This window comes from Onychostruthus taczanowskii, unplaced genomic scaffold (genome assembly GCF_017590055.1).
Source record: "Onychostruthus taczanowskii isolate IOZ18803 unplaced genomic scaffold, ASM1759005v1 scaffold30, whole genome shotgun sequence".
In the NCBI taxonomy this organism is placed as follows: domain Eukaryota; kingdom Metazoa; phylum Chordata; class Aves; order Passeriformes; family Passeridae; genus Onychostruthus; species Onychostruthus taczanowskii.
Window position 1 is genome coordinate 6,386,284 of NW_024500350.1, and position 27,591 is coordinate 6,413,874.

The 27,591-nt window shown below is 51.3% G+C and overlaps 1 protein-coding gene across 1 annotated transcript in view; it reads right to left on the reverse strand.

Annotated features, from left to right (window-relative positions):
* Positions 1-5,058: 5,058 nt before the first annotated feature.
* Positions 5,059-27,591, reverse strand: part of RGS9 (regulator of G protein signaling 9) — a 32,091-nt gene continuing 9,558 nt past the window's right edge. Inside the window, exons 5-19 of the mRNA XM_041409440.1 lie at positions 27,501-27,552; positions 26,416-26,474; positions 25,936-26,012; positions 24,485-24,566; positions 24,073-24,135; positions 18,441-18,470; positions 17,789-17,850; positions 15,541-15,654; positions 14,554-14,669; positions 13,876-13,963; positions 13,208-13,346; positions 12,507-12,592; positions 11,109-11,223; positions 6,956-7,356; positions 5,059-6,148 (exon numbers count right to left, since the gene is read on the reverse strand). Of these exons, the coding sequence (XP_041265374.1) occupies positions 5,992-6,148; positions 6,956-7,356; positions 11,109-11,223; positions 12,507-12,592; positions 13,208-13,346; positions 13,876-13,963; positions 14,554-14,669; positions 15,541-15,654; positions 17,789-17,850; positions 18,441-18,470; positions 24,073-24,135; positions 24,485-24,566; positions 25,936-26,012; positions 26,416-26,474; positions 27,501-27,552 (1,641 nt within the window). The 3' untranslated portion in view covers positions 5,059-5,991. The remainder of the gene's footprint in view (positions 6,149-6,955; positions 7,357-11,108; positions 11,224-12,506; positions 12,593-13,207; positions 13,347-13,875; positions 13,964-14,553; positions 14,670-15,540; positions 15,655-17,788; positions 17,851-18,440; positions 18,471-24,072; positions 24,136-24,484; positions 24,567-25,935; positions 26,013-26,415; positions 26,475-27,500; positions 27,553-27,591) is intronic.

The window sequence follows — 27,591 nt, forward strand, 5'->3', positions numbered from 1 at the left end:
GCAGGACGTGCCTTCCTCAGCCCCAGCCGTGCCAGAGGCTCCTCCTGCATGTCCAGGACACAGTTCTGCCCCGGCAGGAGCTGAGGTGGTGGGGATGAGATGGCAGGCAGGGGGTGAACCATGGAATTGTTAAGGTTGCAGAAGACCTTCAGGATCATCGAGTCCAACCATGACCACCACTAACCCAGGTGTCACATCCACCTGGTTTTTGAACACTTCCAGGGGTGGTGACTCCACCAGTGGCTCTGTGGTGACTCTATCTCCACAGAGATATCTACCCTGGGTTCCAGGCTGTTCCATGCTTTACAACCCTTCCCATGAATAATTTTTGTTAATATCCAACCTAATGCCACCCTGGTGCATCCCCAGAGGATGAGGCTGCCCCTCATGCCAGGAGCAAGAGGGAGGGGGGAAGGTGGGAGCAGGGAGGGGCCTGGCACAACAGGAGAGTGACAGAGCAGGAGCTGGCCTTGGACAAAAGGACCAATTAAAGCATCCTCCTGCAAACAAACATCCCCACAGCCCAACTTTTTCAAAGATGGCTCAGGAAAGAAAAGGGCCACGGGATCGGCGGGATCAGCCTAAGTCATGTACATCTATTTAACAAGAAAACTCATTGATAAGCAAACCACCTGATGCTTGCACAGCAGAAAAGAAAACACCTGGTTCTGCCTGTGGGTTGATAAGCCAATATCTTTAATCTTTTTTTTTTCTCTTGATGACTGAAGTACACACTCTGTGCGGCCCTATGCTCCAGCCACATTGGTAATAGTAACAAAGCTTTGATGTCCCCCTCATTCAACAGAATGTTGTTTAGTTCAAAGCGAAGAACAGAGGCAATTCTTTGCTTTTAAATTATTAGCTCCCTAAGTCTTCTGTAATGATATAGTTTGACTGAAGTGTGCAGTTTATTAACTACATAAAGACGATATTATTAGAGCGGAGAAAGGCAGCCGAAAGTTTTGCCTTTCAGCTCAGCAGCAGGGGTTTTTGATACTTTGATCTCAATCAATGCTAAATGTCTTTGTGAGATAGAGGGAGCAGCAGAAATTACCTTTGGCACCATGACTACATCAATTATTTAGTTCTTTTTCTTATAAATTAAAGTGTTCTTCAACTTTTACCCCAATTTTTTCTTCCTCTTCCTCCTCTTCTTTTTTTTTTTCTTTTCCCTTCAGTTATTGCAGGGTTGAAAAAGGCTGACTGGGAGAAGTCTGGCTGTGAGTGTTAATAAAAATTCCACTGACCTTTCCCCGTCCTGGTCTGGGAGGGTCTTCTCTGTGTGAGGAGGTGGATTAATGGGAACAACAGAAGAAGGGGGGCTCAGGGTAATGTACTGTTTAATCAAATGACTGTGTAGGTTCTTATTCCAAATTTGTCTATATTTAGCCTAATTTCCTTTTTTTTTTCTTTTTCGCCTTGGTCTTTTCCAGTATTGCTATGGAAAAACGGGACACCTGACAAGAAAGGTGGAGGGAGACTATTTACAAGAGCAGGTGGTAACAGGACAAAGGGGAATGGCTTCCCACTGCCAGAGGGCAGGGTTAGATGGGATATTTGGAAAATGTCCCTCCCTGGGAGGGTGGGGAGTCTCTGGCACAGGTTTTCCAGAGAAGCTGTGGCTGTCTCATCTTGGAAGTGCCCAAGGCCAGGTTGAAGCACCCTGGGATAGTGGAAGGTGTCCCTGTGGGACTAGATGGGCTTTAAGGTCCCTTCCACCCCAAACCATTCATGATTCCAGGACTCCTGAGGCTGAAAGCAGAGCTTGCAGAGAGCCAGACCTCAGCCCCTGGGGCTGCAGCAGCTGCCTGAACTCTGATGCTGGATGCAGAAACTCTCATTAAAGCCACTGGTGTCAGGTGATCCCACCCAGAGCTGTCACCAAACCCTACCCACACAGAACTCTTGTCCAGCCTGGAGCTCATCCCCTAAAGCCAAAAATAAACCATTCCCACAGCTGATTCATCCCATCCCAAGAGGGGTGACAGACTCCTTCCCTGGGACAGAGGGAATCCAGCATGATGGGACTAGAGGTGAGAGAGGATAACATAGCTCAGTGCTTCCCTTGGATAACAAATGAGTGGCTGTTTCCGTGGGATTTGTGTTCTTTTGGTACTTCAGGGCAGAGGCTGGAGCAGAGCCAAGGGAGGAAGGTATCCCTGCAATCTTGGGGACAGCAGCTGGTGGCTGGGCTCAGTGCTGTGGTGCACCAGAATGTGTTAGAAACCACTGGAACCAGAACCTTGGCTGGGAACATGAGCAGCAGGACCACAGAGGTGCTGAGGAGATGCCTTTAAAGAAAGACTTAAAACACTGACCTCTGGCTAGAGAAATTCTTTGTGAGCAAGAAATAAAAGAGGTCTTTGCAGAGGTGTTGAGGCATGAACTATGGGAACTTCAACATATTTATGTATAGAATGTGTTGGAGAACAACATAATTCTGTTTTCATGGTGATCAAAGTTTTGCAAGAAGGAGGACTTGAGACAGTGTGCTGAGCTGCTATGGCAACATGAATTTTAAAAAATAAACTGACTTGCAAGAGCTTATCTTTTCCTCTTTAGCGTGGTGCAGAACAGATCTGGGAACCTCTGCCTGAAAGAGATCCTGTGAGGTGCTCAGCTCTGCTTCTGGGCCAGGTGTATTGCAAAATGCATAAAACATATCCCTTGTGGCAAGGGGAAAATTATTCCATGCCTGGCTTTGCACCCCAAAGAGCCAAGTCATGGTGATTCTGTCACTGTGTGTTTATCACAGCTCAGATATTCAGATGTTGGGGTGGATGCAGCATGAAGCACTTGGGCTGTGCTGGCATCCTATTCTGGGAGCGGGGTGGGCTGCCAGGCGCTGCTCAGGGGTGAATTCCACCCACGGCAGGCGTTTCCAAGAGCACCATGACGTGGGCTCGGCTTACAGCTCGGCTTTCAAGCCACCCGCACAAAATGTAGAGGCAGCGGTGTCAGGAACCCTCCCTGACAGCTCCTTTCAGGAGGGGATGCTGTGAGGAGCTGTCACGCTCTGAGTCAGCTGTTCTTCCAGGGCTGGCATTCCAGGCAGGAAGAGCCTGCTTGAGGAACCATCCCAACCACGCCGCCTGCCAAAACCACACTGGGAATCCCATGGGAACCAGCCCTCTCCCGAGCCAGCTGGTACTTCCTGCTCCCGAGGCCTGATCCTGCTGGATGCTGAGCATTCTTTGTTCCATTTTTAAATTAATGAGGTTCGAGCAATGCACGGTCCCAGAGCCCAGGGAAGAAACAGCCCCTCGGTGTTTTCAGCACTTTGGCCGTGTGGCCCAGCTGGAGAGGAGAGGGAAATGTCAGGCTTGAAGGGAGATATGAGAGATGCCTGGAAAACAGATCTGTAACCTGGAGATTTTAGCCAGGTTCTCTGAGCTGGCCATGCTCCCACACACAGCTCTCCTCCCCAGCACAGGCTGTGACTCCCAAAACTGGCAGCCCCATCTCTCCGGAGAAGGATGAGGATCACCAGCGTGGGACTCGCTCCCATCCTATCCCAACAGTGTCCCCTTGAGGCTGGTGGCTGAGGCAGCCTGGGAAGAACTCTCATGGAGGTGCAGGGGAACCCCAGAAGCTGCTCTCATTTTCCAGGCTGGTCCAAACAACAAATCCCAGCAGCTGTGGATCAGCCTGAGTGAAAGATGCTGGAGGAGCCCACCCCACAGCGGGTGTGGGACCTCCACACGTGGGAGTGGAGCACTTGGAGAACCACTCAGATAAGAATCTCCTTCCAGCTTCATTCTGTGGATAACCAAAGCTGGACCACTGCAGCTCATCCAGCAGCATCTGGGGCATGGGAGCTCCTCCAGCACCGTGGAGACAGAGTGGGAGGGTCTGTGCAGCCATGGGAGGCTGGAGAGAGGAGCCTCTGCAGGGGACACGAGGCTGCCTCACCGCTGCTGCTGCTGCTGGAATCTCCTTTCTTCTGGCAGCCAAGCAGCAGGGAGTTTTCTGAGAAACTGCCCACAGGGAGCGATCACTTTTTCCAGTCATTAACCTTACACATCCCTCACATTACAGGAATACCTTGGATGTCTAAGTTGCTGCAGCGAGCTAATTCCTCCAGGTGACTCCAGGCAGCGATAAGTGGGCTCCTGCACAGCGAGGGGGTTTGAAGTGCCAGAGCTGAAAGCGCTCCCAACTCCGGCACGCCAGGCCTCCAGCAGGGGACACAGCCTCAGATGTCACAGCACGGTGGCAGGAGGGGCCCGGGGCCTCTGGAGCTGTCATTCCCAACCTGCATTTCCAACCGGGGGAGCCAAGGCAAAGGGAGGGGGACCAGGCAAAGGCTTGAGATGCCCTGTGCCCCCACGGAAAAGGGCTCTGGTTGAAGGATATTGGGGAAAAAGATATTTGGAAGATACTGGGGAATAAAAATCAGTGCCCTAAAGGGATACATGTTGGGAACTACCAGTGCTGGCCTCTGGGATAGGTGTGTACCTGGCTGCACTGGGTGTCCCAGCCCTGGCAGAGCAGCAGATTTGCATCTGAACTCCTTCCTCTGGTGTGGAAGATGAACACAAGGATTATTCAAAGGCAAGGAGGTGCCCAAGAAAAGCCCGAAATCAGTGAGAGAAGTATTTACAGTAGGATGGCACTTATCATATGTACATAATATTAAATATAATATTCTTTTCTCTGACAAATCACAATATCTTCCTGTTGTGTTTCCTGGATTACACATCACCAACATCCTGCCAGGAGTGGCTGAGTAACAATACTCACTCAAAAAAATTGCAGAAGACACCAGATTTGTCTCTCATCAAGAATAGATGTCAGTGGCAGCAGAGCAGGACCAGGTCCCTCTGACAGAGCAAAGCCACCAAGAGCCAATGTGTGTTTGTACAAGAGGAGCACCATGGGCAGTGAGGGCCAGCAGCCTGGGAAAGACTCTTTGGAGACAGAAGCAGCTTTCTGATTTTCCCAAACTGCTCTGCAATGGGAAGTGTCAGCCCAGACCTGGGGCAAACAGGGAGCACTGAGTGTGTGTGAGGACAGATTTAAATCCCACAGCAGGACTGAGCATGTGGAACCACATCAGCCACACAGGAAAAACTCCATTTATAATCAGAAAGTACAAAACAGCAACATCAGAAGTCACAGGTCATGGCCAAGGTACAGAACAGGGACCTACAGCACACACACACTGAGGAAATTCATCCAGGGAATAAAACAACCACCTTCAAACACTGACACAAGGAAGGCAACAATCCAACACTCAATATCAGCACAGCCTGTGGCAACACATCAATCCCAGCTTGGAGGGGCCCAAAACACCAACAGGGACTTGGCTTGGATCTCCCCAGGTGTTCACAGGTCGAGCCATGGTTTCAAACCCATGCACTGGGAAGCTGGAGCTAATGCAGGAGGGCTCTACACTCCCTGATGCCTCTGGGATCATGTTTGGTTTGGATGAAGGAATGATGCTTTGCCACTCAGCATCTCATGAAGGGCACTCTATTTTCCTCAACCTCTTAATCAGCACGCTTTAAAATTTTTTAAATTGTAATTAATAGGAGGTGGGCCCAGGATGGGGACACAAACACACCCCAGTTTTGGCACTGAAGCCTGAGTCCTGCTCTGCCAGCCCCCTGCCAGCCCTGCTCCAGCTGTGCTGTGTTCAGTGTGCTGACACCTCATGGCCAAGGCAGAAACTCCGATAAGACACTGCTTCCCAGGACATCACCCGCACGTCCTCCATCTGCTCCAAGGCATGAAACCAGGCTCGTTTATCGACGAGTTTGTCATGAGCAGAACAGAACACACCAAAGACAGGAAAGAAAACCAGTCCAGAAAGGCTTGGAGCTCCTGGATCACAAACAGCTGGGTACACCCGGGGCTGTTATCCGGAGCTGTGGTGGTCTGGGTGTCCCTGCTGCTGGAGGATGGCTCCAACACACTTCTCCACCATGTGCTGAGCCATGCACGGCAAACACTGCAGTCTCAGGCCTGGCAGGAGCGTCTGTGTCAGGGTTACCCGGCTCTCCCCTGCTCCGTGGGGGTCTCCCAGGGGCAGATCAGTTCCTTTGCAGAGTCCTTCCGAGCTCGGTGCTGCCTGTCCTCTCCCTGCCCGGAGCCCCCGGGGCAGGCTGGGCTCTCCAGAGGCACGGCTGTTCTGACTTGGAAGAAGCTGTGTTGGGAAACACAAACTCATCACACACACGGCGCTTTTTGATGTGCTCCGAGGCAGCGAGTGAGCTCGGCTTTGAGATTTCCACCATTCCAGCCCCAAATCCCACAGCAAAACTCCCAGGCACGAGCCCACGGAGAGGGAGGACAAAGGGAATGTGTGCTGCCGCTCCTTTGAAGCTGCAATGCCGTGTGACAGAGCTCCGGAGTGCGGAGCCAGGTAGAGCAGGAGCCCTCAGGTTTGTGCTTTGGAATTTATAATGTGGACTCATCCACTTGGCCAGCAGCAGAGGTGGGTTAACCGGGATCAGGGACATGCTGCTCCTGATGAGGGACATGGCCAGGGTTTGGTTCCTGCAGGGGCAGCCTTGCCAGGCAAAAATTCCCCAAAAATTCCCCCAAAACTTCCCCTGGAACGACAAACACTTAGCGACTCTCGCTCAAGATTTCCCCTCCCTTGTCAGTTCTGATTCTCGTCTCACTTGAAATCACTAAACCAAACCTGAGTCAGTGCTCAAGAACACTGAGGTTCTCCAAATTCAGGGATTAAAAGTAAAACCTGGGGTTTTGCACCCTGAACAGGAGGTGTGACAGTAGCAGAGGCACTGCCAGCACGGGCTCCTGGCCTGCTCCCATCGGAAAATGCAGGAGTGGAGACAGGGAAGAGCCTGGGGTTTGGGGCAAGTGTGGCAAAGGTGACTGCCACACAGGTTCTCAGGGTCCTCTCCCTCTGGCTAATCCCAAACCGAACCGGCCCTTGAGCTGAGCCCTCCCCAGGTGCGTGTCCGTCTGTCCGTGCGCTGCTCACCTGCTGACCGTCCTGCTGTCCGGCCGCAGCCGCCGCTCCCGCCCGCCCAGCGGCTGCACCTTGCCGTGGGGCACGGCCGGGCACCGGGCCGCCAGCGTGGCCAGGCTGCCCGAGCTCCGGCAGCCCCTCCGCAGCAAGCGGGCCCAGGCCCGGGCGGCCAGGCGGGATCTGCGGCCGCCGGACGGGAAGGGGCCGGGGCCGGCCGGCCGCGGGTCCGGCTGGGTGCCCGCCCTGCTGCCCAGGGCCCGGCTGATGGCTGAGGGGCAGGCGGGGCCCTGGGGCAGGGCTGGGGGCTCGGGGGACACGGCAGGCACGGCCTGAGGGGCGGCTGGTGGCGATGCCGGGGTGCCGGGGCCAGCGTGGGCAGCCGGGCCGGGGGAGCAGGAGGCGAGGTGGCCTGGCTGTGGGGAGGAAAAGGAGAGGCTCGGTCAGGTCTGGAGGTGACACCCAGGGCTCCCCAGGCTTCTTCGTGAGGAGAATCCCTCTTTTTTGGTGCTGCCAGGAGAGAAGGGCTTGGCTGGGAGGCAGCTCTGGCCACCCCAGCCATGCCTGTGCCGGTGTCCCCCTGTCCTGCAGCTCTGTCCCCTCCCACTGCCAGAGCGCTGCGGTGTCACAACTTGCCTGCGGGGTCACTGCTGCCACAGCCCCAGTGGGTGCTGACAGATGCAGCCCCACACCCGACGGGATGCTGGAGGAGACACCAGCCTGTGTCATTCCTCAGCACGATTACTGCAGGCACGGAGGAGGCTGTCATCCCGGGAATGTGATCTTGGTTATGAACAGCACAACCATGTCACACCCACGGCACCACTGGGGTGACAGACCCCGAGCCCCAGCCCTGGTGGCTCCTAGTACCAGTGACATGTCATGCTGGAACCCCAGTGTCCCTGGCTGGGGCTGGGGAGGCTCCAGCACTGCTCAGTCAGCCCTCAGGACAAGCCCAAGCACAGACTGGACCGACAAGGACAGCACATGCTGCATGCCAGGACCCCTCCCATTTCTCAAGGACTTAGTCCCAGCAAAATGAAATGCAGCTCAAGTGTCCAAGGAGAGGAGCTGAGAGCAGAGGCACACACAGGACATGCACACGCATGCAGAGATGGCACAGAGAAGGATGAACACACTGAGACATGACAAAAAAGGATCTTGGCTCTTTTTCTGTTTTCTACATTTATTTTTATTAGACAGATGAATGCATGGAAGACATGGCCAAAAAAATTAAACAACACATGGAAACAAACAATTTCTCGGCTGGCACAAAGTGAAGTTCAGCTTGTACCAGGCAACTTTCCTCTTCCAGGGCTGAGCAGCAGAGGATGAGGAGCAGAAGGCTGTGAGCTCCATCAGCCTGTGGCAGGGCAAAAACAGCTCCTGCCTGGGTGTGAAGGATGGCTGCTTGTTCCACAAGCAAAAAACTGGTGTTCCACAAGCACTGAGTGGTGTTCCACACACAGTAACTGGTGTTCCTCACAGTAACTGGTGTTTCACAAGCACTGAGTGGTGTTCCACACACAGTAACTGGTGTTCCTCACAGTAACTGGTGTTTCACATGCACTGAGTGGTGTTCCACAAGCACTGACTGGGGTTCCTCACAGTAACTGGTGTTTCACATGCACTGACTGGTGTTCCTCAAAGTAACTGGGGTGTTCCACACAGTAACTGGTGTTTCACATGCACTGACTGGTGTTCCTCACAGTAACTGGTGTTCCACAAGCACTGACTGGTGTTCCTCACAGTAACTGGTGTTCCACAAGCACTGACTGGTGTTTCACATGCACTGACTGGTGTTCCTCACAGTAACTGGTGTTCCACAAGCACTGACTGGTGTTTCACATGCACTGAGTGGTGTTCCTCACAGTAACTGGTGTTCCTCACAGTAACTGGTGTTCCACAAGCACTGACTGGTGTTCCTCACAGTAACTGGTGTTCCACAAGCACAGCGACTCCCGAGCATGCAACAGAACCCATGGCAGGGGAGCAGTGATGCCAAGCAGAGATGATAAAAAATCAGAGAAAGGAATGGATACAGAGAACATAACAAGCAAAGCAGCAGACAAAATAGAAGTAGAATCAGAGGGACTGACGGGAACACACAGATTTGTTATTTATTATTTATACCCTGACTTGATCTTCCACATGTTACTACATACTTGCAATCCCAACATGCTCAGTGCTCCATGTTACACAAACTCTGCAGAGACTGCAGAGTTCATCACAGCCCAGTGGCTTTGGGCCAGCCCTGCTAGGTTCTGGAGTGTCTGCCAGTGCTCTGATGTCCAAGCAGACTGAGGGCACCAGATGTAACAAAGCCTTGGGGTTTAAATTTTAAATAAGGCAGCCTGAGCCTGCTCCCTTGTCCAGCAGTGCAGAATGTGCCTTTGCTTCCAGCAGGAGTGAGAACAGACTCAGCACAGACATCAGAGGGAAGGTCTGGGGTGACTCAGTTTGAATTCCTCTGAGGAGGTTTATCACTGCTGGGGTAAGGAAGGGCAGGACAACCTCCCTGGCTCAGCCACAAGTGCAGGAGTGACACCAGATCAGTGTCCAGCCCTGATCCTGCCATGGGGAGGGCCAGAGTCACTGCTGGAGCTGTTGGGGACACAGTGACATCATGACTGTCCCCTGTTCATAGGGAGTTGCCCTGCAAGGACCCCAGGGCTCCAGGGGCCTGCATGCACCCCACTATCCCAGGGCTCCCACTCCCTGTCAGCTCTCTCCAGAAGATGCCCCATCCCTGGGGGTGTCCAAGGCCAGGCTGGATGTGGCTCTGAGTACCCTGGGGTAGTGGAAGGTGTCCCTGCCCATGGCAGAGGGTGGAATGAGACAAGCTTTAAGATCCCTTACAATCCAAACCATTCTGGGGTTCCATGATCTCCCATTTTCTGTAAAATCCTACCAGTATTAAAAAGATATGAACAATGTGAACTGCAGAGAGGCAGTTTCCCAGACCTCAGTGCTTCCACCCACTTCCTTTGCTTCCCCAAAATTTTAACGAACAAGGAAGCTTTTCTGCCCCTTCAGTTCCCTTTACTGGCCTTTGCAGGAATCCTCACACTTCTGGTAACCATTGGCCTGCTCCAGGCATGCTGGGCTTCTCCAGCAAGGCCCAGAATCTACCTGAGCTCTTTAGCACTAATGTGGTATTTCAGCTTGCCTTATTCTACAGAGCAAAAGAGACAGAGCAAATGAAAAAGAAAACACTACTTAAAGTTGCAATCTGCTCTTAACACCTCTACCCTGTTCTCCCTTGCCTCTGGGCCACAAGCCAATGACAACTGCAGCTACCTCCTGTTGGATTTTTAACAATAGAAAATAGAAGAGCAGGAAAAAGACAAGACAAGAGGTGGGAAGGATTGGATAAAATCCTCTTGGCCTCGTGCAGACTCTGGCAAGGGGCAGCTCTCTGCACCTGCACACCCAGCTCACAGCACAGGAGTCACAGGGAGAGCAGAGCAGAGCTTCCTGCTGATCATCTCCAGCGTGCCAGGGGATGTGGGAGCGTCATTCAAATTCAGAAGGTCAGCTAAACCTTCAGAAATGCTCCTGCTACTGCTCCCACAAACAGTTCTTCTGCCTGTGGTGCTGGCTGGAGGTGCAGGACTCTTGGAGTGGGGGTGTGCTCCTCTCAGGGGGTACCAGATGCAGCGCTTGGGAGGGTGCAGAGCCCCCCGAGGGGATGGAGGCCAGCAGGGACACTCTGGGCTGGGCGACCTCGCCCTGCTCCCTGCGGGCTCATCCCCCTCGGTGCCAAGGCAGGCTGGTCTGAACCCGCAGCACTGGGGCACAGCTCTACCCTGCCTTGTGCCACCCCACTCCTGGAGCAGCAGGGACAGGCAGCCGGGCTCTGCAGGCTGTGTGGGGGCAGAAACCATCTCCCCCCCGAGTGTGCGGGGTGCTGCACCCCGAGCCTGGCACAGCAGCAGCCCGGCACTGCCTGGGAAGGGACATCTGCTCTCCAGAAGCCATGGCAACGTGCGGGAAGCCGGCGGAGAGCAGAGCCGGCCTGGGAAACCTAAAGCAGCACTGACACCTTCAGGAAGGGGAGACGAAGCTCAACACCAGCCTCGCCTTGTCTTTTCCCTGCGGGGCTCAGAGCCTACTTGGGAGGAGCTTCCTTCTGGAGCTGGTTCCTGCGATCCAGCTTGCTCATGACCTGCGTGATGTCCACGGTGTTGGCGGCTTCCCTGGCTTTGGCCTCTTCCTCCTGCTGCCTCAGGATGATGGGGCTGGGGCTGGAGCGGAGGTGGCGGCGTCCAAACAAACCCGTGCTGGGCAGAGAGAGGGGAAGGAGAGGGTTACTGAGGAGAAGGGCACCAAAACCTCCCCCCTGGCAAGCAAAGTGACCCAGGAGGACAAGCTCGGACTCAGAGATGGCCAAAGGAGCTTTGAACAGCACTGGGTGGGTCAGTGTCACACGCAAGCTACAGGACTGCTAATAGTGTCAAAGTCCTGCTCCTGAGGGACTCCAGGGCACCCACATCACTGCTTTGTTGTGTTTGCACTAACTCACACTCAGGGTGAAGCCAAACAGCTCCCATCCGTGGAGTTTTCTCCAGGGCCCTTGGGAAGAACAAGGCAAGGACCAATGTGGGTGTTCCTGGTGTCTGTGATGCCCCCAAAAACATCTACTACCTGCCTCAGCAATACCCAGCAGTGGGAACAGGTGCTAACCCACCTCTGGATGAGGCACCAGCTCCAGGTTAATGGGATGCTGAGGTTTGGGAGGTCCAGAACAAGCACTGACAAACACGAAGGCAGGACCACCAGGATCAGACAGCATCTGCTAGTGACCTCGGGATGTGTGGCTCAGGGAACAACTGACCTAACCCCAGGCCAGGCAGCAGCAGGGCTTTTTCCATTGACTTAAAACAGGCTTTAGATGAAACAACAGTGTGAAAGTCCACAATTCCTCTTTCTTGCCTGCTAGGTTGATGAGTGGAACAGAGGAAGAAACACCACACAGTCTGGCACTGCACGCTCAGCTTTAGGAGCAGCTGCAGCTCAAATGCACTGAATTTGCTGTATAACCTTCATCTTGCTGGGAAAAAGCCATTTCCAATGCCATCCACCTCGTGCCAGCTGTCACTCACAAGGTGCTGCTTGTTCCCAAATGCCTGTCACCTTCCCTGACACCAGGGGTGAACTTTGTCCAGGCATGAGCAGATCCCACGGGTTATCCCAAACCTTGGGTCTGTCTCTGCTCTGGCAGCCAATATTTCATGGGCAGGAGCCTTCCCATGCCCAGGACACCAGTGCTGTCTCCTTCCAGGAAAGGAGCCATGAATTAATTCAACAATCCCAGCCCTTGTCAGCAGACCCAGCAGAGAAGGCAGCTGAGCAATCAGCAGCTCCACTCCTGTTCACAAACCTTTTCCAAAGGGCTCATGAATAAACAGCACCATCAGTCTCAAAGCAAAGCATCTTCTCAGTGCAAAATTTTATTTAATTAAGAGAACAGCTAAATCATAGTAATTTTGCTGCAACTTGGGCTTTTTCTACCCTTGCTACAACACGAAAAACAAACCCCACAATTACAGCCAGTTTCACTTGCCTTTTTTTGACACCCTCTTGTGGCACAACAGCCTTGGCCAGCATTTCCTTGTATATTGGAGACTTTAAATAGCGGCCATAGGAGTCCTACTAGGAGAAAAAAGAGAAACTGGTAGTTATGGGCTGCAAACACCCTTATTAAAATCACCACCAAATACAGCTGCTCAGGAGCCAGGGAGGCTGGGAACTGGATAATCTCCCCCAGCAGCTCAAGGGACTTTGCATCTTTCAGGCAAATGTAGCTATTTAAACCAATATCCTTTCATCTCGCTGTAAAATTCCCAGGATTTTCCATCTCACAATAAAGCTTCACAGGTAAGACCCAGATCAAAAGATCTGAATGAAGCTTAGCCTGGGCCAGCAGGGTCTCAGAGTCACTGCAAGGTGAGGAGTTTGTATTCCAGGAGGCGAACTTTTCATCAGCGGGTGAAAATCAGCCCAGTTCTGCTGCTTTCAGTGCATGAGCTGGTGCCCAAGCTGGAACTGAAACACAGCCACCTGACCCCCACCATCTTGGGGACAGGCTGAGAGGGAAGGAGCAGCAGCAAAATACAAATGCCTGAAGCAGCACTCTCTTCACTCAGCAAATTTGAGGGATTTTCAAACAAAGGCCCCTTGAAAGGGACAGCTGATAGCACACAAAGGCACTGGAAGGCCCAGAGGGCTGGAATCCCCCTCAGGCTCTGGCAACAAATAACAAACCTTTTTCATCAGCATGTAAATGTGGGTCTGAGCAGCATCTAGAACATAACGATGAGGGTGCTCCAGGCCTTTGACTGTGATGCCCATTGTTTTGCCATCGATGTTAATCCAGCGCCTTGCTCCTGGAGCCAGGAAGAGCCTGCCAAGAGGAGGAATCAACAGTGCCATTAGCAGCTGGAGAATTCACAGATTCCTGTCTATGCATGAAAGGAAAAGTCCCTTCAGCTTCCTGCTGCAATTTGCTGTCCTGGTCTTGGGCAAGCAATGTTCTCTTCATCAGAGACGTGCACTCACTTCCTCTTGCACGTAATGTAAGCCAAATTTTAGCTCAATGGAAGCAAAAAGCCTCTCCCCACTTTGCTTGTGGCAGCCTCAAGAAGTTTGCTATTCCACACTGATATTTAAATTATATTCTAAGACTGAAATGTAATAGAGAACAGAGAGGAAAAGTAAATATATATATATATATATATATATATATATATATATAAAACACTTCTACTTTCATCTCCAAAAGCTCCTTTCCTGTGTGGGGACAAAAGACAGCCACGTCTGATAACAGCCTCCACGTAAAAATCTTAGGAATAAATCATTTGGAGAATGAGAACCTGTGGAGCTGATGGGACTCATGCACAAAGAGTGAAAGAGTGGAAAATTTTCACACTCACTTGTAGATTTCTTCTGCTTTTTCTTTGACCTTGGATTGGTCTCCATACTTGAGATCCTCACAGGCCTCCCAGAAACCCAGATTTTCTCCTGCATGACAAGGACACAGTTGGCAGAGAGTGAGATTGAGGAAAACACAATCCCATTTATTAACTCCTGGATTTGCCTGGCACACTTTGCTGGCCCCAAACCAGTCTCTCAATTGACCGAAGTCACTCTCCAGTGACTGCAAGAGGAAAACAGCTTTCCCCCTTTCTCTGCTCACTGACACCTCTACGAACTTGTGAGCTCGGCCAGTTCCAGCTTTTCTGGGAGCAGTCAGAAAATCATGGAATGCTCTGAGGTGGAATGAACCTGAAAGTCCATCTCAGTCCCATGAGCAGGCACACCTTCCACTGTCCCAGGCTGCTCCAAGCCCTCTCTGACCTGACCTTGGACACCTCCAGGGATCCAGGGGCAGCTCCTCTGTGCCAGGTCCTCCCCACCCTCACAGGGAAGAATTCCTTCCTAAACTGCAACCCAAACCCTCTGAGGCAATCCCCGCGGTGGGGACAGGCCGGGCTGTACCGTGTGTCCCGTGCCACTAGATGGTACCGCCTGCCCTGGCTGCACGGCCTGCAGCAGCCGTGTGCCATGTCACCTCAGCCTGGGGACAAGGGCACAGGGACACTGCCACCCACCGCTGAACTCCTTCTTCAGGAAGATCTGGAAGTTCTGGCGGCCTTTGGGGTCCCGGATCAGCTCGCTGAAGTTGAAGGCCCATCGCTCCACGCGCATCCTGGTGGGCACCTCCACCCTGCAGGGAGAGCACAAACAGCACCGCTGCTTTCGCTAATTAGCAGATTAATTAAAACCAAAATGCCCTTTGCTGCAGTGCCAAGGGACTTCTCAGCATTCTCTTGTTTTCCAGAGTGGTGTAATGAGCTCCTGAAGTCAACCCACTAAGTAAGTTGTAATTAAACAACTCGGGCCGCAGCGGGATGAGGATTTAACTGGGATTTCTGCAGCTCACAGTGACAGCCCAGCCCTGCCCTGAGGTTTGACTCAGCCCCATCCTGCAGGAGGCACTGCCCAGAGCTTTGCTTCTCATAAAGGCACTCAGTGCAGGCATCCCCTGGGGATGTCTAATGGGATACAATGAGCCCAGGATTGCTGCTCTCAGAACCATTGAGATGTTGGATGCTCCAAGCCCTGAGATGCCACTGTGTAATTAGCAAACCCTATCCAAAGGGAAAACCCTCAGAGAAGGGATGGACCACCAGTGTGTGCCTCCAACCCAAAGCCTCTCCTAAGGAAGCAGCCTGAGGGGTGAGCAAAGGGCCAGGGGAGCAGCTGGACCCTGAGCTGGTCCTGTTCCATTGCTGTGCTGGCTAGGGTGGGCTTCACTCATCCCAGGGCAGATAAGACCCACCCAGCAGGGGCTGACTGTACACTCCCATCATCAGCTCAGGAATTTCTGTGATGTTAAGGAAGTCTTCACTTGAAGAAGGCAGTGCTGAAAGTTCAGCATGGAGTATTCCCAATTCCAAAATGAGTTTGAAAGGGAATGCTTCTCTGCTCAGGAGCAGAGATCAGACAGCACAACAAAAATCAGTGGTTCCCTTTCCTGATTTCTATCAGTATAAAGGTCACTGTAAACCACAGGTTGGCAAAACAGAAATACATACAGCTTTGCATTGAGATCCCAAAAGTCAGGGTCATCTGATATCCAAGGGTTGCTGGGGAGACATCCAGACAGGATGGGATCATTGGAGAGGAACTGCTCAGAGTACTTCACAACCCTACAACAAATCCAAAATCAAAATATGAATTTGGAAGGCAGAATTACAGCCAGCCCCATTATAGCCAAGTAACAGATTACAGATCTCCTCAGAGGTGCAGGACTCTCAGCACAGGGATCTGGAAGGTGCCTTCCTAGAAAAATCAATTCATTAGCTCAGTTAATCTTTCCCATTTCCCAGCAGAAGTCTCCTGGTTGTCTTTCAAAGCAGTGAGTTTGTAAATTCAAATACAAGGTACAAGACTCTCTTCCATCATCTCCTTCTGCCTTTTCATTATAAGGAAGAGAGATTCAGGACTCTAAGGAGAGTTTCTGTCTCCTTCTGTTCTCAGCTGGCCAGGGCCTGATCTTGCACTGCTCTGGGGGGAAAGTGTCAGGAAAAGGAACTCAGGGGTTGTGCTCACCCACGTGGGCTCTCTGCAGCCTTCCCATGGGCCCTGGGAGAACTCAGGGAACTCTGGGAAAGTGAGGGAATGCTGAGGGCTCATCCCAGCTTCTCCTTTCCCCCATCACCTACCACAGGGCTCATTCCTCTGCGAGTGGCTCTGAGGGCTTGGCACAAAGCAGAGCTGTCTCTCTCCCATCAGGAACCAGACAAACACTTCTCCTACCTTCTAACTTGGCCAGACTTCTAATTACAACTGATTTCATTAATGTCCTGGAATTTTAGCTCCTGCCTCCCTTTTTCATTCTTGAAAGAAAAAAAAAAAATCCTCTGGTTTCTGCATTTAAAATTCCTTCCAGGCCAAAGTGCTTTCATGTGCTCAGAGCTGGGAGTGCAGTGTCCAGGAGCCTGTTGCTAACAGGCCCCTTGGCACACATCCTGCACTTATACAATGCTCCTGCACAGAGCAAACCACAGGGCTGGCACACAGCTGCTCCATCCCACCTTCCCCTGGGAATGCCAAGGCATCCAGCACCTGCATCAGGCACTCCAACCCATGACCAAGCAAATCTAAACCTGTCAGCTCAGGTAGCACTGCTGTGTGGTCTTGAAGAGCTTTGCAGCTTCTCCCAAATCACTGCAATGCTCTGAAGCATGCACACTGCCCAGTTGCTGTTCAAATCCTCATTAATAGTAATTTGATTTGGACCCAACCCTGTAGCTGACACTGTGGAGTTCCAAAGTTCCTGAGATTTTTGATCTAGGTGATAAGCATCATCCCACCAGAGCTAATGAGAGAAAAGCCCTGTTGCCAAACAGTGAAACACCACTGAATTCCTGGAAAGCAGCCAGGTGTTCCCAGCTCCAGCTCACAGTTTGGAGAATTGAGGCAGCAGAATTTTAACTGACCTGGAAGTCAGTGACAGAACAAACAGAGTTGCAGGTGCCCTGCAAGTTGTGGCTCTCAGAAGACCCTCTTCCACCCATTCCTCTCATCCAAGACTGTCTTCTCCAGGGAACTGGCCTGAGCACCTTGTTTATGTCAGATGTGACAGGAATCCCTGGTGGCAATGGCAGTGCAAACCAGGCAGGTGCTCTGGGCTGCACCTCGAGGAGCCTGGTCAGCACGGGAGGTTCCAGGTAGGAATGCCTCTGGCAAACACACCAATGCCTAATGCCAGGGCTGGAGGCTTCATCAAGAATGTGATCAGAAAACACTCCCACTGGGAAGGGGAATTGCTAATTAACTGCCTGGATGTTCATGGGGAGGCTGTTCCCCTCTGCAGTATAGAATAACCAGTATTGCACAACCAGAGGTGAGCACCACCATGGGGACACTCCTGGGGGTGAATCCAGCCCAGGGTGGGGACCAGCGACAGGAGGGTCAGTCTGTCCTGCTGGTTGCTCCTCCTGAAGGACAGACACACTGCTGGATCCTCCCCTGGCTGCAGGGCTGTGCCCAGGCATCACAGCTGACCAAAGCAGTGTCAGCATCTCCTGACTTCAGTGGGATTCTCAGCCCAGGGGCTGGTGCTGCCCTGCAGCAAAGCTCCCAGAGAGCCTCTTCATCCTGCCTGGGACTCTGATCCTTCCTCAGCCTCCTCCTCCCAGACAGCCCAGACAGCACTGGGCCACCACATGGATCCCCTGGCTGAGTCACCAGCTGCCAGAGCAGACAGCTTCATCAGCTCATTAGGAGATAAGCACTGAAGACTAATTAATGTGTGGACAGAAGGAAATCAGGACTTACCCTCCAAGAGAGACAGAAGATTTCACTCTGGTCTTCAAGATGGCCTGCTGATAGTACATGATCTGAGGAGATCAGACATGGCCATGGTTAGGATCATGGAGGCTTCAAGATAAGGCCTATCTAAACCTCAAACAGGTTCTCTCCCAGGAAGTGGAGCTAACTACAGCAGGGACTGCTTCTTCCCTAATTACTGGATGTCCAAGGAACCAGAGGATCCCTGAACTGTCTCAGTAAAATGTCTGTTTTCACTGAGCTTACTGCAAACATCAGAAACGCACTTTGCAATGTGCAAGTAATTAAAAAGCACTCCCCAATGTTATACAGAAATTGAATAATAGCTACCATCCTCAGCACCTACCAATGCTCTGGATGATTTAGCATGTAATTATCATTGATTCTTGGCTGTCTCTGTGCTGGCGCCACTGTGATTTCCCCACCACCAATTTTGATCTATTGGATTTCAGCCCTGGTGTCTGTCCTTGCCTGAGCCTTCCCGTCACTGGGAGAGCTGCAGTGGGAGGGAATGTCCTGAAATTACATTGATAAAAGCTCCATGATGCAGGGATTCTGCTTTCACAGAGAGCTTTGAGCCACACTGGTGCAAGCAACTCACACAGGATGAACACTGAGAAGTGCAGGAAGCACCACTCACCTCTCTCCTATAGAATTCCATCGTATTTTTCTGTAAAATATTAAAAAAAAAAATCATTAAATTGGGATGGGTGGTTACACTTGCTTTTTTTTTTTTTTTGAGACATGGAAACACCGTTGCAGGGCTGCTGTTGTGCAGCGCTCTCCAATTAATTCTGATTACAATTAAAATCAAACACAGCAGCTGAGCTAATCAGGGTATCATCAAAGCTAAGAGCATCCCCACACGGTAAATTGTCCCATTAGCTGTATTTACTGTTTAGCATTGCTTCTCCCATCACAGGCTGCCTGTATGCCTTCAATTAAGGGCTTATTCTAATGGAGCTAAAATAGATTCATTTACGAGACACAGATTAGATCATTCAATATTAGCTAAAGGAGACAGGAACCAACACATTGCAAAATATAAACACCACAATTAAAAGCCTCAGAAGCAGTATCTGCTGTGCAAAGGGTGTTTACGTTGTGATTTGAATAACTCAGCCTATGTTACATGTCATCCACAAATGAGCAGGCAATCGAAGGCAAGGAATTAACTGCAGGGTGTTTATTCACACAGCTTCCTTTGAAGCACAGTTACTTTGTGTGGAATAAACTGCAGAAGGGAGAAGGCAAGACAGGCTAAGTCAGGGATGCTCCCAGCAAACCTTTAAAGGCTCAAGCAGGGTTTCAGTTGCTCAGCTCCTGTTTCAGTCAAGACCTGCATCCCAAAATTATTTTATCAAATGAGCCCTGTGGCAGGTGGGGTCTGCAGCGTGCCTTGAAGAAGTGCAGTTTGTGAGGGATGAGGGATGAAGATTCTGGTACTGAATGCCACAGGCAGCTCTGCTCTCCCCTCACCTCCCCAGAGACCCTGCACCCCAAACTGCCCCTGTTTTGGGAAACACAAGATGCTCCCCCAAGGCTGCTTTGTGGGGACACTGATCTGCTTTTGCACTTTAACCATCACCAGTCCTGCTCAGGAGGGAGAAACTCTTTCCCACAAGGCAGAAAAACACTCCCCTTTTGCTGTCACTTGGTTCTGAGAAGCCCACTCACCATTTCAGCAGCAGAATCCAATCCCTACAGCAGCACCACAGAGCCAGCCCTGACCCAGACCCAGCCTGGCCAGTGGGGCACCAAAATAAGTTCTCACAGTGGTGTTGTGAGGGGAGGAAGCTTTTCCTGCTGGGAATACCATGAGCAGCTCTGAGTGGGCAGCACAGACCATCTCAGCAGGGACAAACAGGGCAGCAAAACCCAGCAGTGATGCTGTGCTGGCCCCCTGTGGGAGAGGGGGAAAGGACTGACACATCAAGGGACAGAAAAAGCTCTAGGACAGCAGGATCCTTGCTCACAGGGCTGTACAACCTCCCCTGCTGATTCACAGGCTCCTGGGACACCCTGATAAATGATGGAAGAGCTGAGGAACAGCTTTTCAGCCTTCTCTGCTCTCAGCTGCACCCCTGATTCCAGGTCACCTTCTATACAGACACCCTTTCTTCATCTCATTTCTAGAGTGCCATTGTTTCAGACAGACTGCAGAAATAGAAGGGAAAAATCACCTGCTTGCAGAGAGAAATTTATGGAATTTACTGCCCTAAAGTGTCCTGTTTAGAAACCTGTGTTTCTGCTCCAGGCCAGCTGCCTCCTGCCCAACAGGAGTTCACTGTATCCCTGGGGAATGTGAGATACAAACCAGGCCTCATCAGATTTCCAAGTGCCAGCTGAAGGGTTCCATTTGATGGAACTTGTGGCTAGAGCATTGATTTCAACATGTCAAAATCATTTAAAAAAACGTATTTTCTTCCACTTTTTTTCTCAACTGGGGCCTCAGACAGGCCTGGTGCAGTGGGGAAGGAGAAGTGGGTGCTGGCACAGTGGCTTGAAGGCAGCTCACGTGGTAGGAAAGTGGTGTTATCTTCTAGAGGGGTCTGAGAGGCTGGCAGCACAGCACACACACACGAGACAAACAGCTGTGGGAAAGAGAAAGAGAACACAGTGAGTTAAATGTTATACAGAGACAGAAAGGGATCCATTAAAATGCCATCACAACAGGAAAATTATATGTGGGTGAAGAAAAATCAGCAAGGGAAGATTTTTTTTTTTTAAGTGCCCCACACACCAAGAATCCCCTCCTGCCACAGTCTTTGTGGAGGACAGTGTGGTGTGTAGCTGCTCCTGGGAAAACAACAAGGGGGGCTTTGCTGGGGTGCTCCAGGTGGGGAGGGGATTTGCCAAAGCTCCCCCAGGAAGGGGCTGAGCATCTCTGAGCAGTGGCACAAACTGAACTGCAGCAAATCCAAGGGGAGCCCACTGCTGAACACCTGGGAGGCTGCAGGTGCTGGCTGTGCTCAGCCCCTTCCAAGCCCCTAGTTCTCAAAGCAGCAGTAACTGGGAGGAATCTCAGCTATTTCACCTCAGAGCTGCTCGTAATTTCATTTCCCTTTCTCCCACAGTGCCCCCACTTCCCAGTTCAGAGCTGCCACAAGTGGCTCTGAGCACTCTCCGGGTCCCACCGAGCCCTGCCAGCTGTGCCCACCACCCACCCTCCCCTACCCCCACTACTGCCTGCAGCAGTGCCAAAGTGCCCTGCACCACCCACCCACTCTGCCTCATTTGGAAGGAAATCATCTTTGGAACAAAAGAGTGGTTTCTCATAATGAGATTAATTTTGCAATGCCCTTAACGAGTGACTTATCGCAATTACTGCGGATCAGCTCCCAGCCCTGCAGCCTCCAAATCAACATGGCAATTACTGAAAGGCCTCAGTCTGGCCCAAGTGAGTGCCACGAGCTGTTCCACATCCTGTGACACCCCTGAGAACCCCGTGGCACTGGGACACCCTGCGTGCCCTGGTCACAGCCCGTGCCACCAGCCCTGTGCTCCCCGGGCACTGGGGCTGCAGAGCCCAGCTGGGAGCCAGCCAGGAGCTGCTCAGAGCCCTGCCTGGAGCTGATCCGCGTGGCTGAGGCCACCAGCTCCTACAGGAGCTGGGATATCTGCTCATTCCTAGCTACCTGTTTGCTCCTCTGCCCAGTGGGAGACTTCCTGACCACACTGGGAAGATGATGGTCATGGTGGTTTTGCCTCTCTGTTTACAGAGCGTTTACATAGCTGGAAGCAGCTTTGGGTGGATGCCTGGAAGGAGCTGGGAGTGAAGAAAGTTGTGCAGAGCTTGTCTGGGACCAGGACACTGCAGTTCCCCCCTCACTCTGCCCAGAGCGCTCCATGCACAGAGCTTGGCAGGCTGAGGCTGATCCCCGGAATCCTGTGCAGGGAATTGGCCACTAAGCACAGGGCAGAGCCAGCCGAGCCTCCCTCCACAGCTCTGGGCAGCAAATCTGCCTTTCCAACCCTGCAAAGTGCAGCCCAGCTGCCTCTGCACACCCCGACACCCCTGCTCAGGGCAGCCCTGCTCCCTGCACTCTCCCAGCCAGCTGAGAGCCTGCAGAGGCAAATCCTGACTCTGGCATTAGATCATCCCAACACTCATCTCCACTGTGCTGGTGCATCCAGCCCTGCAGCTGGAAATCAAATCCATGTTCCCAGCTTTGTTCAAATGGCCATTTTCCTCCTGCCTTGTTTATCTGCCCCTGACCCTGTGCTTTCCAAACTTGTGATGATGCAGCAGAACTTTATCAGGCGAACTGGCAGGGATTTATGGAATTAAAGGCCAGCAATGACTCGTTGATCTGTGGCTGATTTGCTGCACGCAACAAACCAGGGCACTTCACTCAGCAGCCCCTGAATGCAGCACAGAGATTTCTGGGGGAGCTAAAGCTCTGGTTCCAGGAGGCAGAGGCTGTGCAGGTGCCTGCAGGCACTCAGTGGTCACTCTTCAAGCAGAGAGGCTTGGTGTGAGGCTGAGAGCCAACAACAAAAGGCTAAAGCATCCCTTAATTAGCTGTTCGATGGGTGGCTACTCCTGCCTGACTCCTGCCCATCCACAATCCCTAACTCATTGTAACCACGAGGTTTGCCCATGGATCAGTAATAGAAGTCCCCTTCAAAGCAGTTTGAGCGCCTGTTTGTCCCCAGAGGACTCTATCTGTGAGGGGGAAGAAGCCCAGCAAGGGTCTGAGCAAGAGAGATGTTCATGCTAATGTCAGCTTCAAAGAAATCAGGAATTCATTTTTTTCTTTCCTTCTCAACTGCCAAGATAAAAAACTCCATAATTTGGCCAACAAAGCGAAAGTAGATTGAGCAGGAACAGGGACACAAATCAGAGCTTGGCCCATTCTTTCTGCTCACCAAAGGCTGCTGAGCCACAGGTGTTGGTGAGAGCAGAGAACAAAACCAAAGCTGCTGGTCCAAAGGTCCCCCATGAGGGCTCCTGGCTGTCTCATGTATTCTCAATCACTCTTTCTAAAGCAAAAGGAGGAGCAAGGAGAATCTTCCCTCTTCAGCTCAGCCTCCAGAGGGGAGGCACAGCTCAGAGAGCAGCTTAAAGGAGAAGGGCAGGGAAGTCACCCCAAAGCTGGTGTCCTTTGGCTTCTGCCCTCCCTGGAGCTGCCCCTGTCTCTTATGGCCAGGGTGGAAGTGGGCAGAGGTCACTCAGCTCCCTCCCCCTGTGCCACCAGGCAGCTGGCAGATGGATGGAGCTCCTCAGACCGTTTGCAAACCTAAAATCCCTTCCATGTCAGCTGTAAAACTGTGGGCGAGAAGTTGGCTTACTCCTCTTTCTATCCCTCTCCCTTGCCACTACTTCTTTACTCTTAAAAGAGAAAAAAAAAAGGCTTTTCAGCAGCTGCTACTTACAGCAAGAAAAAAAAAAAAATAAAACACACCCCAACCCTACACTTTGCTCCTTTTCAGTCTCTATAGCAACAGAACACAGCTGGCCAAAGCAATTATCCTGCCTTGGCTGCTGAGATGTTTAAAGGCTGCTACAAGAATGGGAAGTTGTGGGAACGCTGTGAGTGTGGTGGCAGAAACATTTGCATTGAATTGCTGAGAGATGTTTTGACTTTGCTTCCAAATGAACACTGTTAAGGGCACAAAGACAGGATCATTTCAGAGGACTGATGGGGAAAGGGAACAGCGGCTCCAGCTCCTCATCCAGTGACTGGATCTGTGTGATTTCAGACCAGTTCACCCAGTTACAGCCCTCACGCTCTCCATTCACCGATTCTGTTTCTTTATGGTCTACAGTATGCATTTTTGGCAACATTTTGTGTCTCCTATCCACCACACCAACTTCTTCATCTTCTAATCACACATTAATTACCCTCTGGGAGGTATTCTGTAATTTGATTTTAAACCTGGATCTTTGCACTGACCCTTTACACCCCACAAAGTTCATTCAGCACTCATACAAAGGCAGCAAGGAGCACCTGGAGATAGAGCATTCCTCAGTTCACCTTCACCAGCAAAGAAAACATGTCCTGCAGCCAAGCACTCACACTAACTGGTGTGGCAAGAAAGCTGACAAAGTCTTTTCAAGGCAGAAGAAGCTGCCAAAGCCTATTTTGAGGGCCTCACCTCCGGGGTGAGAGAGCCTCAACCGCTGGCCTGTGCAGCTGTTAGAGCTGAGCTGACACACTCAGCCTGCAGTGCCCAAAAAATGACAACCCCAGGGACATTTTCTGGGTCCTCCCAGACAAACTGAGTAGGCGTGTAAAGAAAAACCAACCCTGTCTCACCTGGTTTACCTTATTTTCATTGGGATCTGTGACACGGTCTAATCCATACTCGAGGACATCCAGCATGCCTGGCTGAGGTGAACAACAAACAAAGCTTTGTAACTCATTTGGTTTAAAGGCTGTGCATCACACAATGCAGGAGGAGACCCCCAGGCCTCCACGGGCAGCAGCTCCCAGCCAGCAGTGCCTTGGGAACTCCCAGATTTGGGAATGCCCCTCTTTGTGCTGCAGCTGCACCTCTGTCCCTTGCAGCTTTGGGAACAACCAAGGAAAGGTGGTGGGGACTCAGGGCAGGGCTGGGCTGGCCCTCCCCTGGCACTCGGCCCAGAGGCTGTGCCCTTTCCACATGGGAGCTTGTCCCAGGTGGCTGCAGGGAGGGCACCACCGAGTCACTGAAGTCACCCTGTCACCCTCTACTCACAGGAGCTCTGTTCACAAGCCAGTAGGCTCTCTCCTGGCAGTCCAGGGCATACCTGTCCTCCTTCTTCCGCTCCTTCCCTGCCCTGCAAAGCCAAGAACAGGGCAATTCAGGAATTTTGTCCTCCTAAAATCAGTGGGATGAGAAGCAGGGCACACCTCCAGCCTGCTGTGCCCCGTGGGTCCCGGCTGCCCCGATGCCACCCCTGACCACATCCTGTCCTGGCTATTCTGGGCTGCACATCATGTTCACATGGCCACACATGACTCTGGCTTTTGAGAAATCATCATCTTCCTGAGCTGAGCTGGGAGCAGACACATCCCCTTCTGATCAGGCACACAGCCCTCTGGGAGCTCTCTGCTGACTTGCCCTCAGTCCTGCTGCTTCACCTTTGTCCCTGTCCCATGTCCCCAAGGACTGCCACCCAGAGATACACCCTGGACGTGTCTTATCCCTGTCTCTCTGTAAAGCAGAGGCATTTCTCAAAGAAACTGCTTGGAAATGGTTCTGAGGAGGGTTCCCAGGCACTAAAACCCAAATCACCTCCACAATTAAACAGAAGAGGCACTAGCATGGTTTGGGCTTGGACCAACTAATTCTTTCCCAGAAAAGTCCTGAGCACAATTTGGGAGTTAGCACGGGGAAGGGAACATTCCCAACAGGCTGTCTGCATGTGGCCTCCCTGCTGTGGTTACAGGGTGGGTGCTCTGCACCAGTCTGCCCCAGCAGCACCATCAAACAGCCTCAGACGAGTTTAATCTACTGCTTCAGACACAGGCTGGGTATCTAACTTTGAAACTGCATTTGGCATCTCTTAGCCCAAGTCTGACCTCAATTTACAAGAACAACAGTCTCTGTTTAATGAGACAGTTATCTGATGAGCTGTACTCCGAGGACTTGGCTGCCATCCCAGGAACAGAGAGGCTGCTGAGCAGCAGAGACACTGCCTGCCCTGCCAGGAGGTAAAGGAAGGTGAGTCCACAGAAGCAGGAAAGAGCTCTAAAGAAGTATTCCCATCTCATGTTCACCAAGTTTCCTGAGAATTTGAAGGTTTCAGTTCCTAAAATCAACTCATTTTAGCTGGATACCTAAGGATGCACTTCAGTTTTCTGCAGAAGTCCCTGCTGGGACCATTACTGTTTCTTGATTCACTCCATTCAGCTGAGAGATGTGCCAGTAACTCCTGACCCAGATCAGCAACAGGCCCTAAGTCCAGGGCCTGATCCCAAATTCTCATGGAGAACACTGAGCTAAATGAAGTTGTTTCTAATTAGGGCTTGCAGCATCAGAACCCAGCTTCAGAACCACATCAAGTGCAAAATCTAAACCTCCACTCCAAGCCATTTTCAAGCCATTTTGGTGTTTTTAATGTGTGATTGAACTGTGCACTAAGCCAAGCTCTGCTCCTCACACCCTCCCCAGTAATGCAAACAAGGGAATGCAATTCAACTCACTTATACTGCTCCTTGGCCTGCATAATGACAAAATCCCACTTGTAGTTTATTTTTTGATTGAGCATGTTGTAATGTTCCTGGAATAAAAATAAAAAAGCAGTTAGTGTGAAAATTCTGACCAGGGCACTCCCATGCTGGGGTTTTCTTGACTCTCCATAGTTCAACGAGGCCAGGCTGGCCACTGAGCCAAGAAATCTGGATTGTTCTGCACGTAATTACAAGAATTGCAACAGTTCAAAAATACCATTGCAAGGAGAGCAATTACCCCTGCTAAAATTATAATTGACTTCACAGTAGTTTTCTGTACTGGTCGTTTTTTCACTTGCAAAATCTTGGCCTTTGATACTGCTGGAGAAACACCTCATGCAATTGAAGAGGTGATTTTTTTTTTTTTTTGCTGTGCCCCACTCATTAGCAACAAAGGGCTTAAGTTGTAGCAAATGAGGGTCTTGTAATAGAACAAGTGCAGTGTCTCCTCACCTTTTCATATTCTTCCAAAATCCCTTTCCTTTTAATGTTCTTCTTTGCTAGATAAATTGCTGTGGAGGTAGAAGCAAATTAGCAGTCACTTATACAACAAGTCCAAGAATAATTAAAAACTTACCCACATTACAGACAGGAGCCTTTGTCTGCTACAATATCTTCCCAGGCATGAGCTCCAAGCTCACAAAAGCTCAGTGAAGAGAAAAGGACTTGGTGCTTTTGGGATGTCACTGATGCCCAGGCAGGACAGGCAGCGTGTGCCTTCTGCCACCCTTCCCTGGGGAGCTCAGCCAGCCTTCCATGGGTCAAGGGACACTGGGCCAAACCTTCCAGGTGTTGAGGCTCCTCAGAGTTTGACCTCCAAGGTTTCTGAGCACAGGCCAGTGTTTTTTGCTCAAGTTCTAATAAAAACATTTTATTTTCTTGGGAGATTTACAGCATAATGCAAATAAAAACCACAGAGGACAAGCCTGGCATGGACAAATCAGTCTGTGAACTGCACAGCTCACAGCAGCAAACCCAGCTGATCAGCCCAAGATTCATGATCAGCTCTACTACAAAAAGCAACGTAAAGACAATGTCTTGGTTTGAAACAAGAGATTTACATGGAAAAAAGCCATCAGGAGATATTGGAAGTCACTGTGCTTTCTACAAAGAAAGAACCATCTCTGAATGCAGGGCTTGATCCAAATCTACAGGAAGACAGCCTTGGGCTCAGATCCAGGAACACACTTAACTGCTCAGGGAAATCTGATCTTGTGTTTAAAGTCTTCCCTCCCCAGCAAGGTAATTCAGATGAGTTCCTGTGTGATGGATCTTAGTGGAACACAAGAGCTTAAGCACTTTCTCTCATCAAGGCCACCACAAGATGGTCACACCCTCAATTCATCATTATTGAGAATTATTCACAAAATAGCATGAAAAAAATGCCAGGGCTGGTCATTGTGAGTGGAGACACAGCACAAGAACAAGAAGGGCAGGTGTGGAGCAGGACTGTGGCACAAACCCACACCCCACACCCTGGGCACCCCTGGACTGTGTGACAAACCCACACCCTGGGCACAGGCAGTGCCACCACTCACCATAGTCTGTGTCATCAGCAGCCCAGCCCTGTACTGGCCAGAAATAGGGGGTCTGCAAGGGAAGGAGCCTCCTGTTAGTGCACACAGGCCC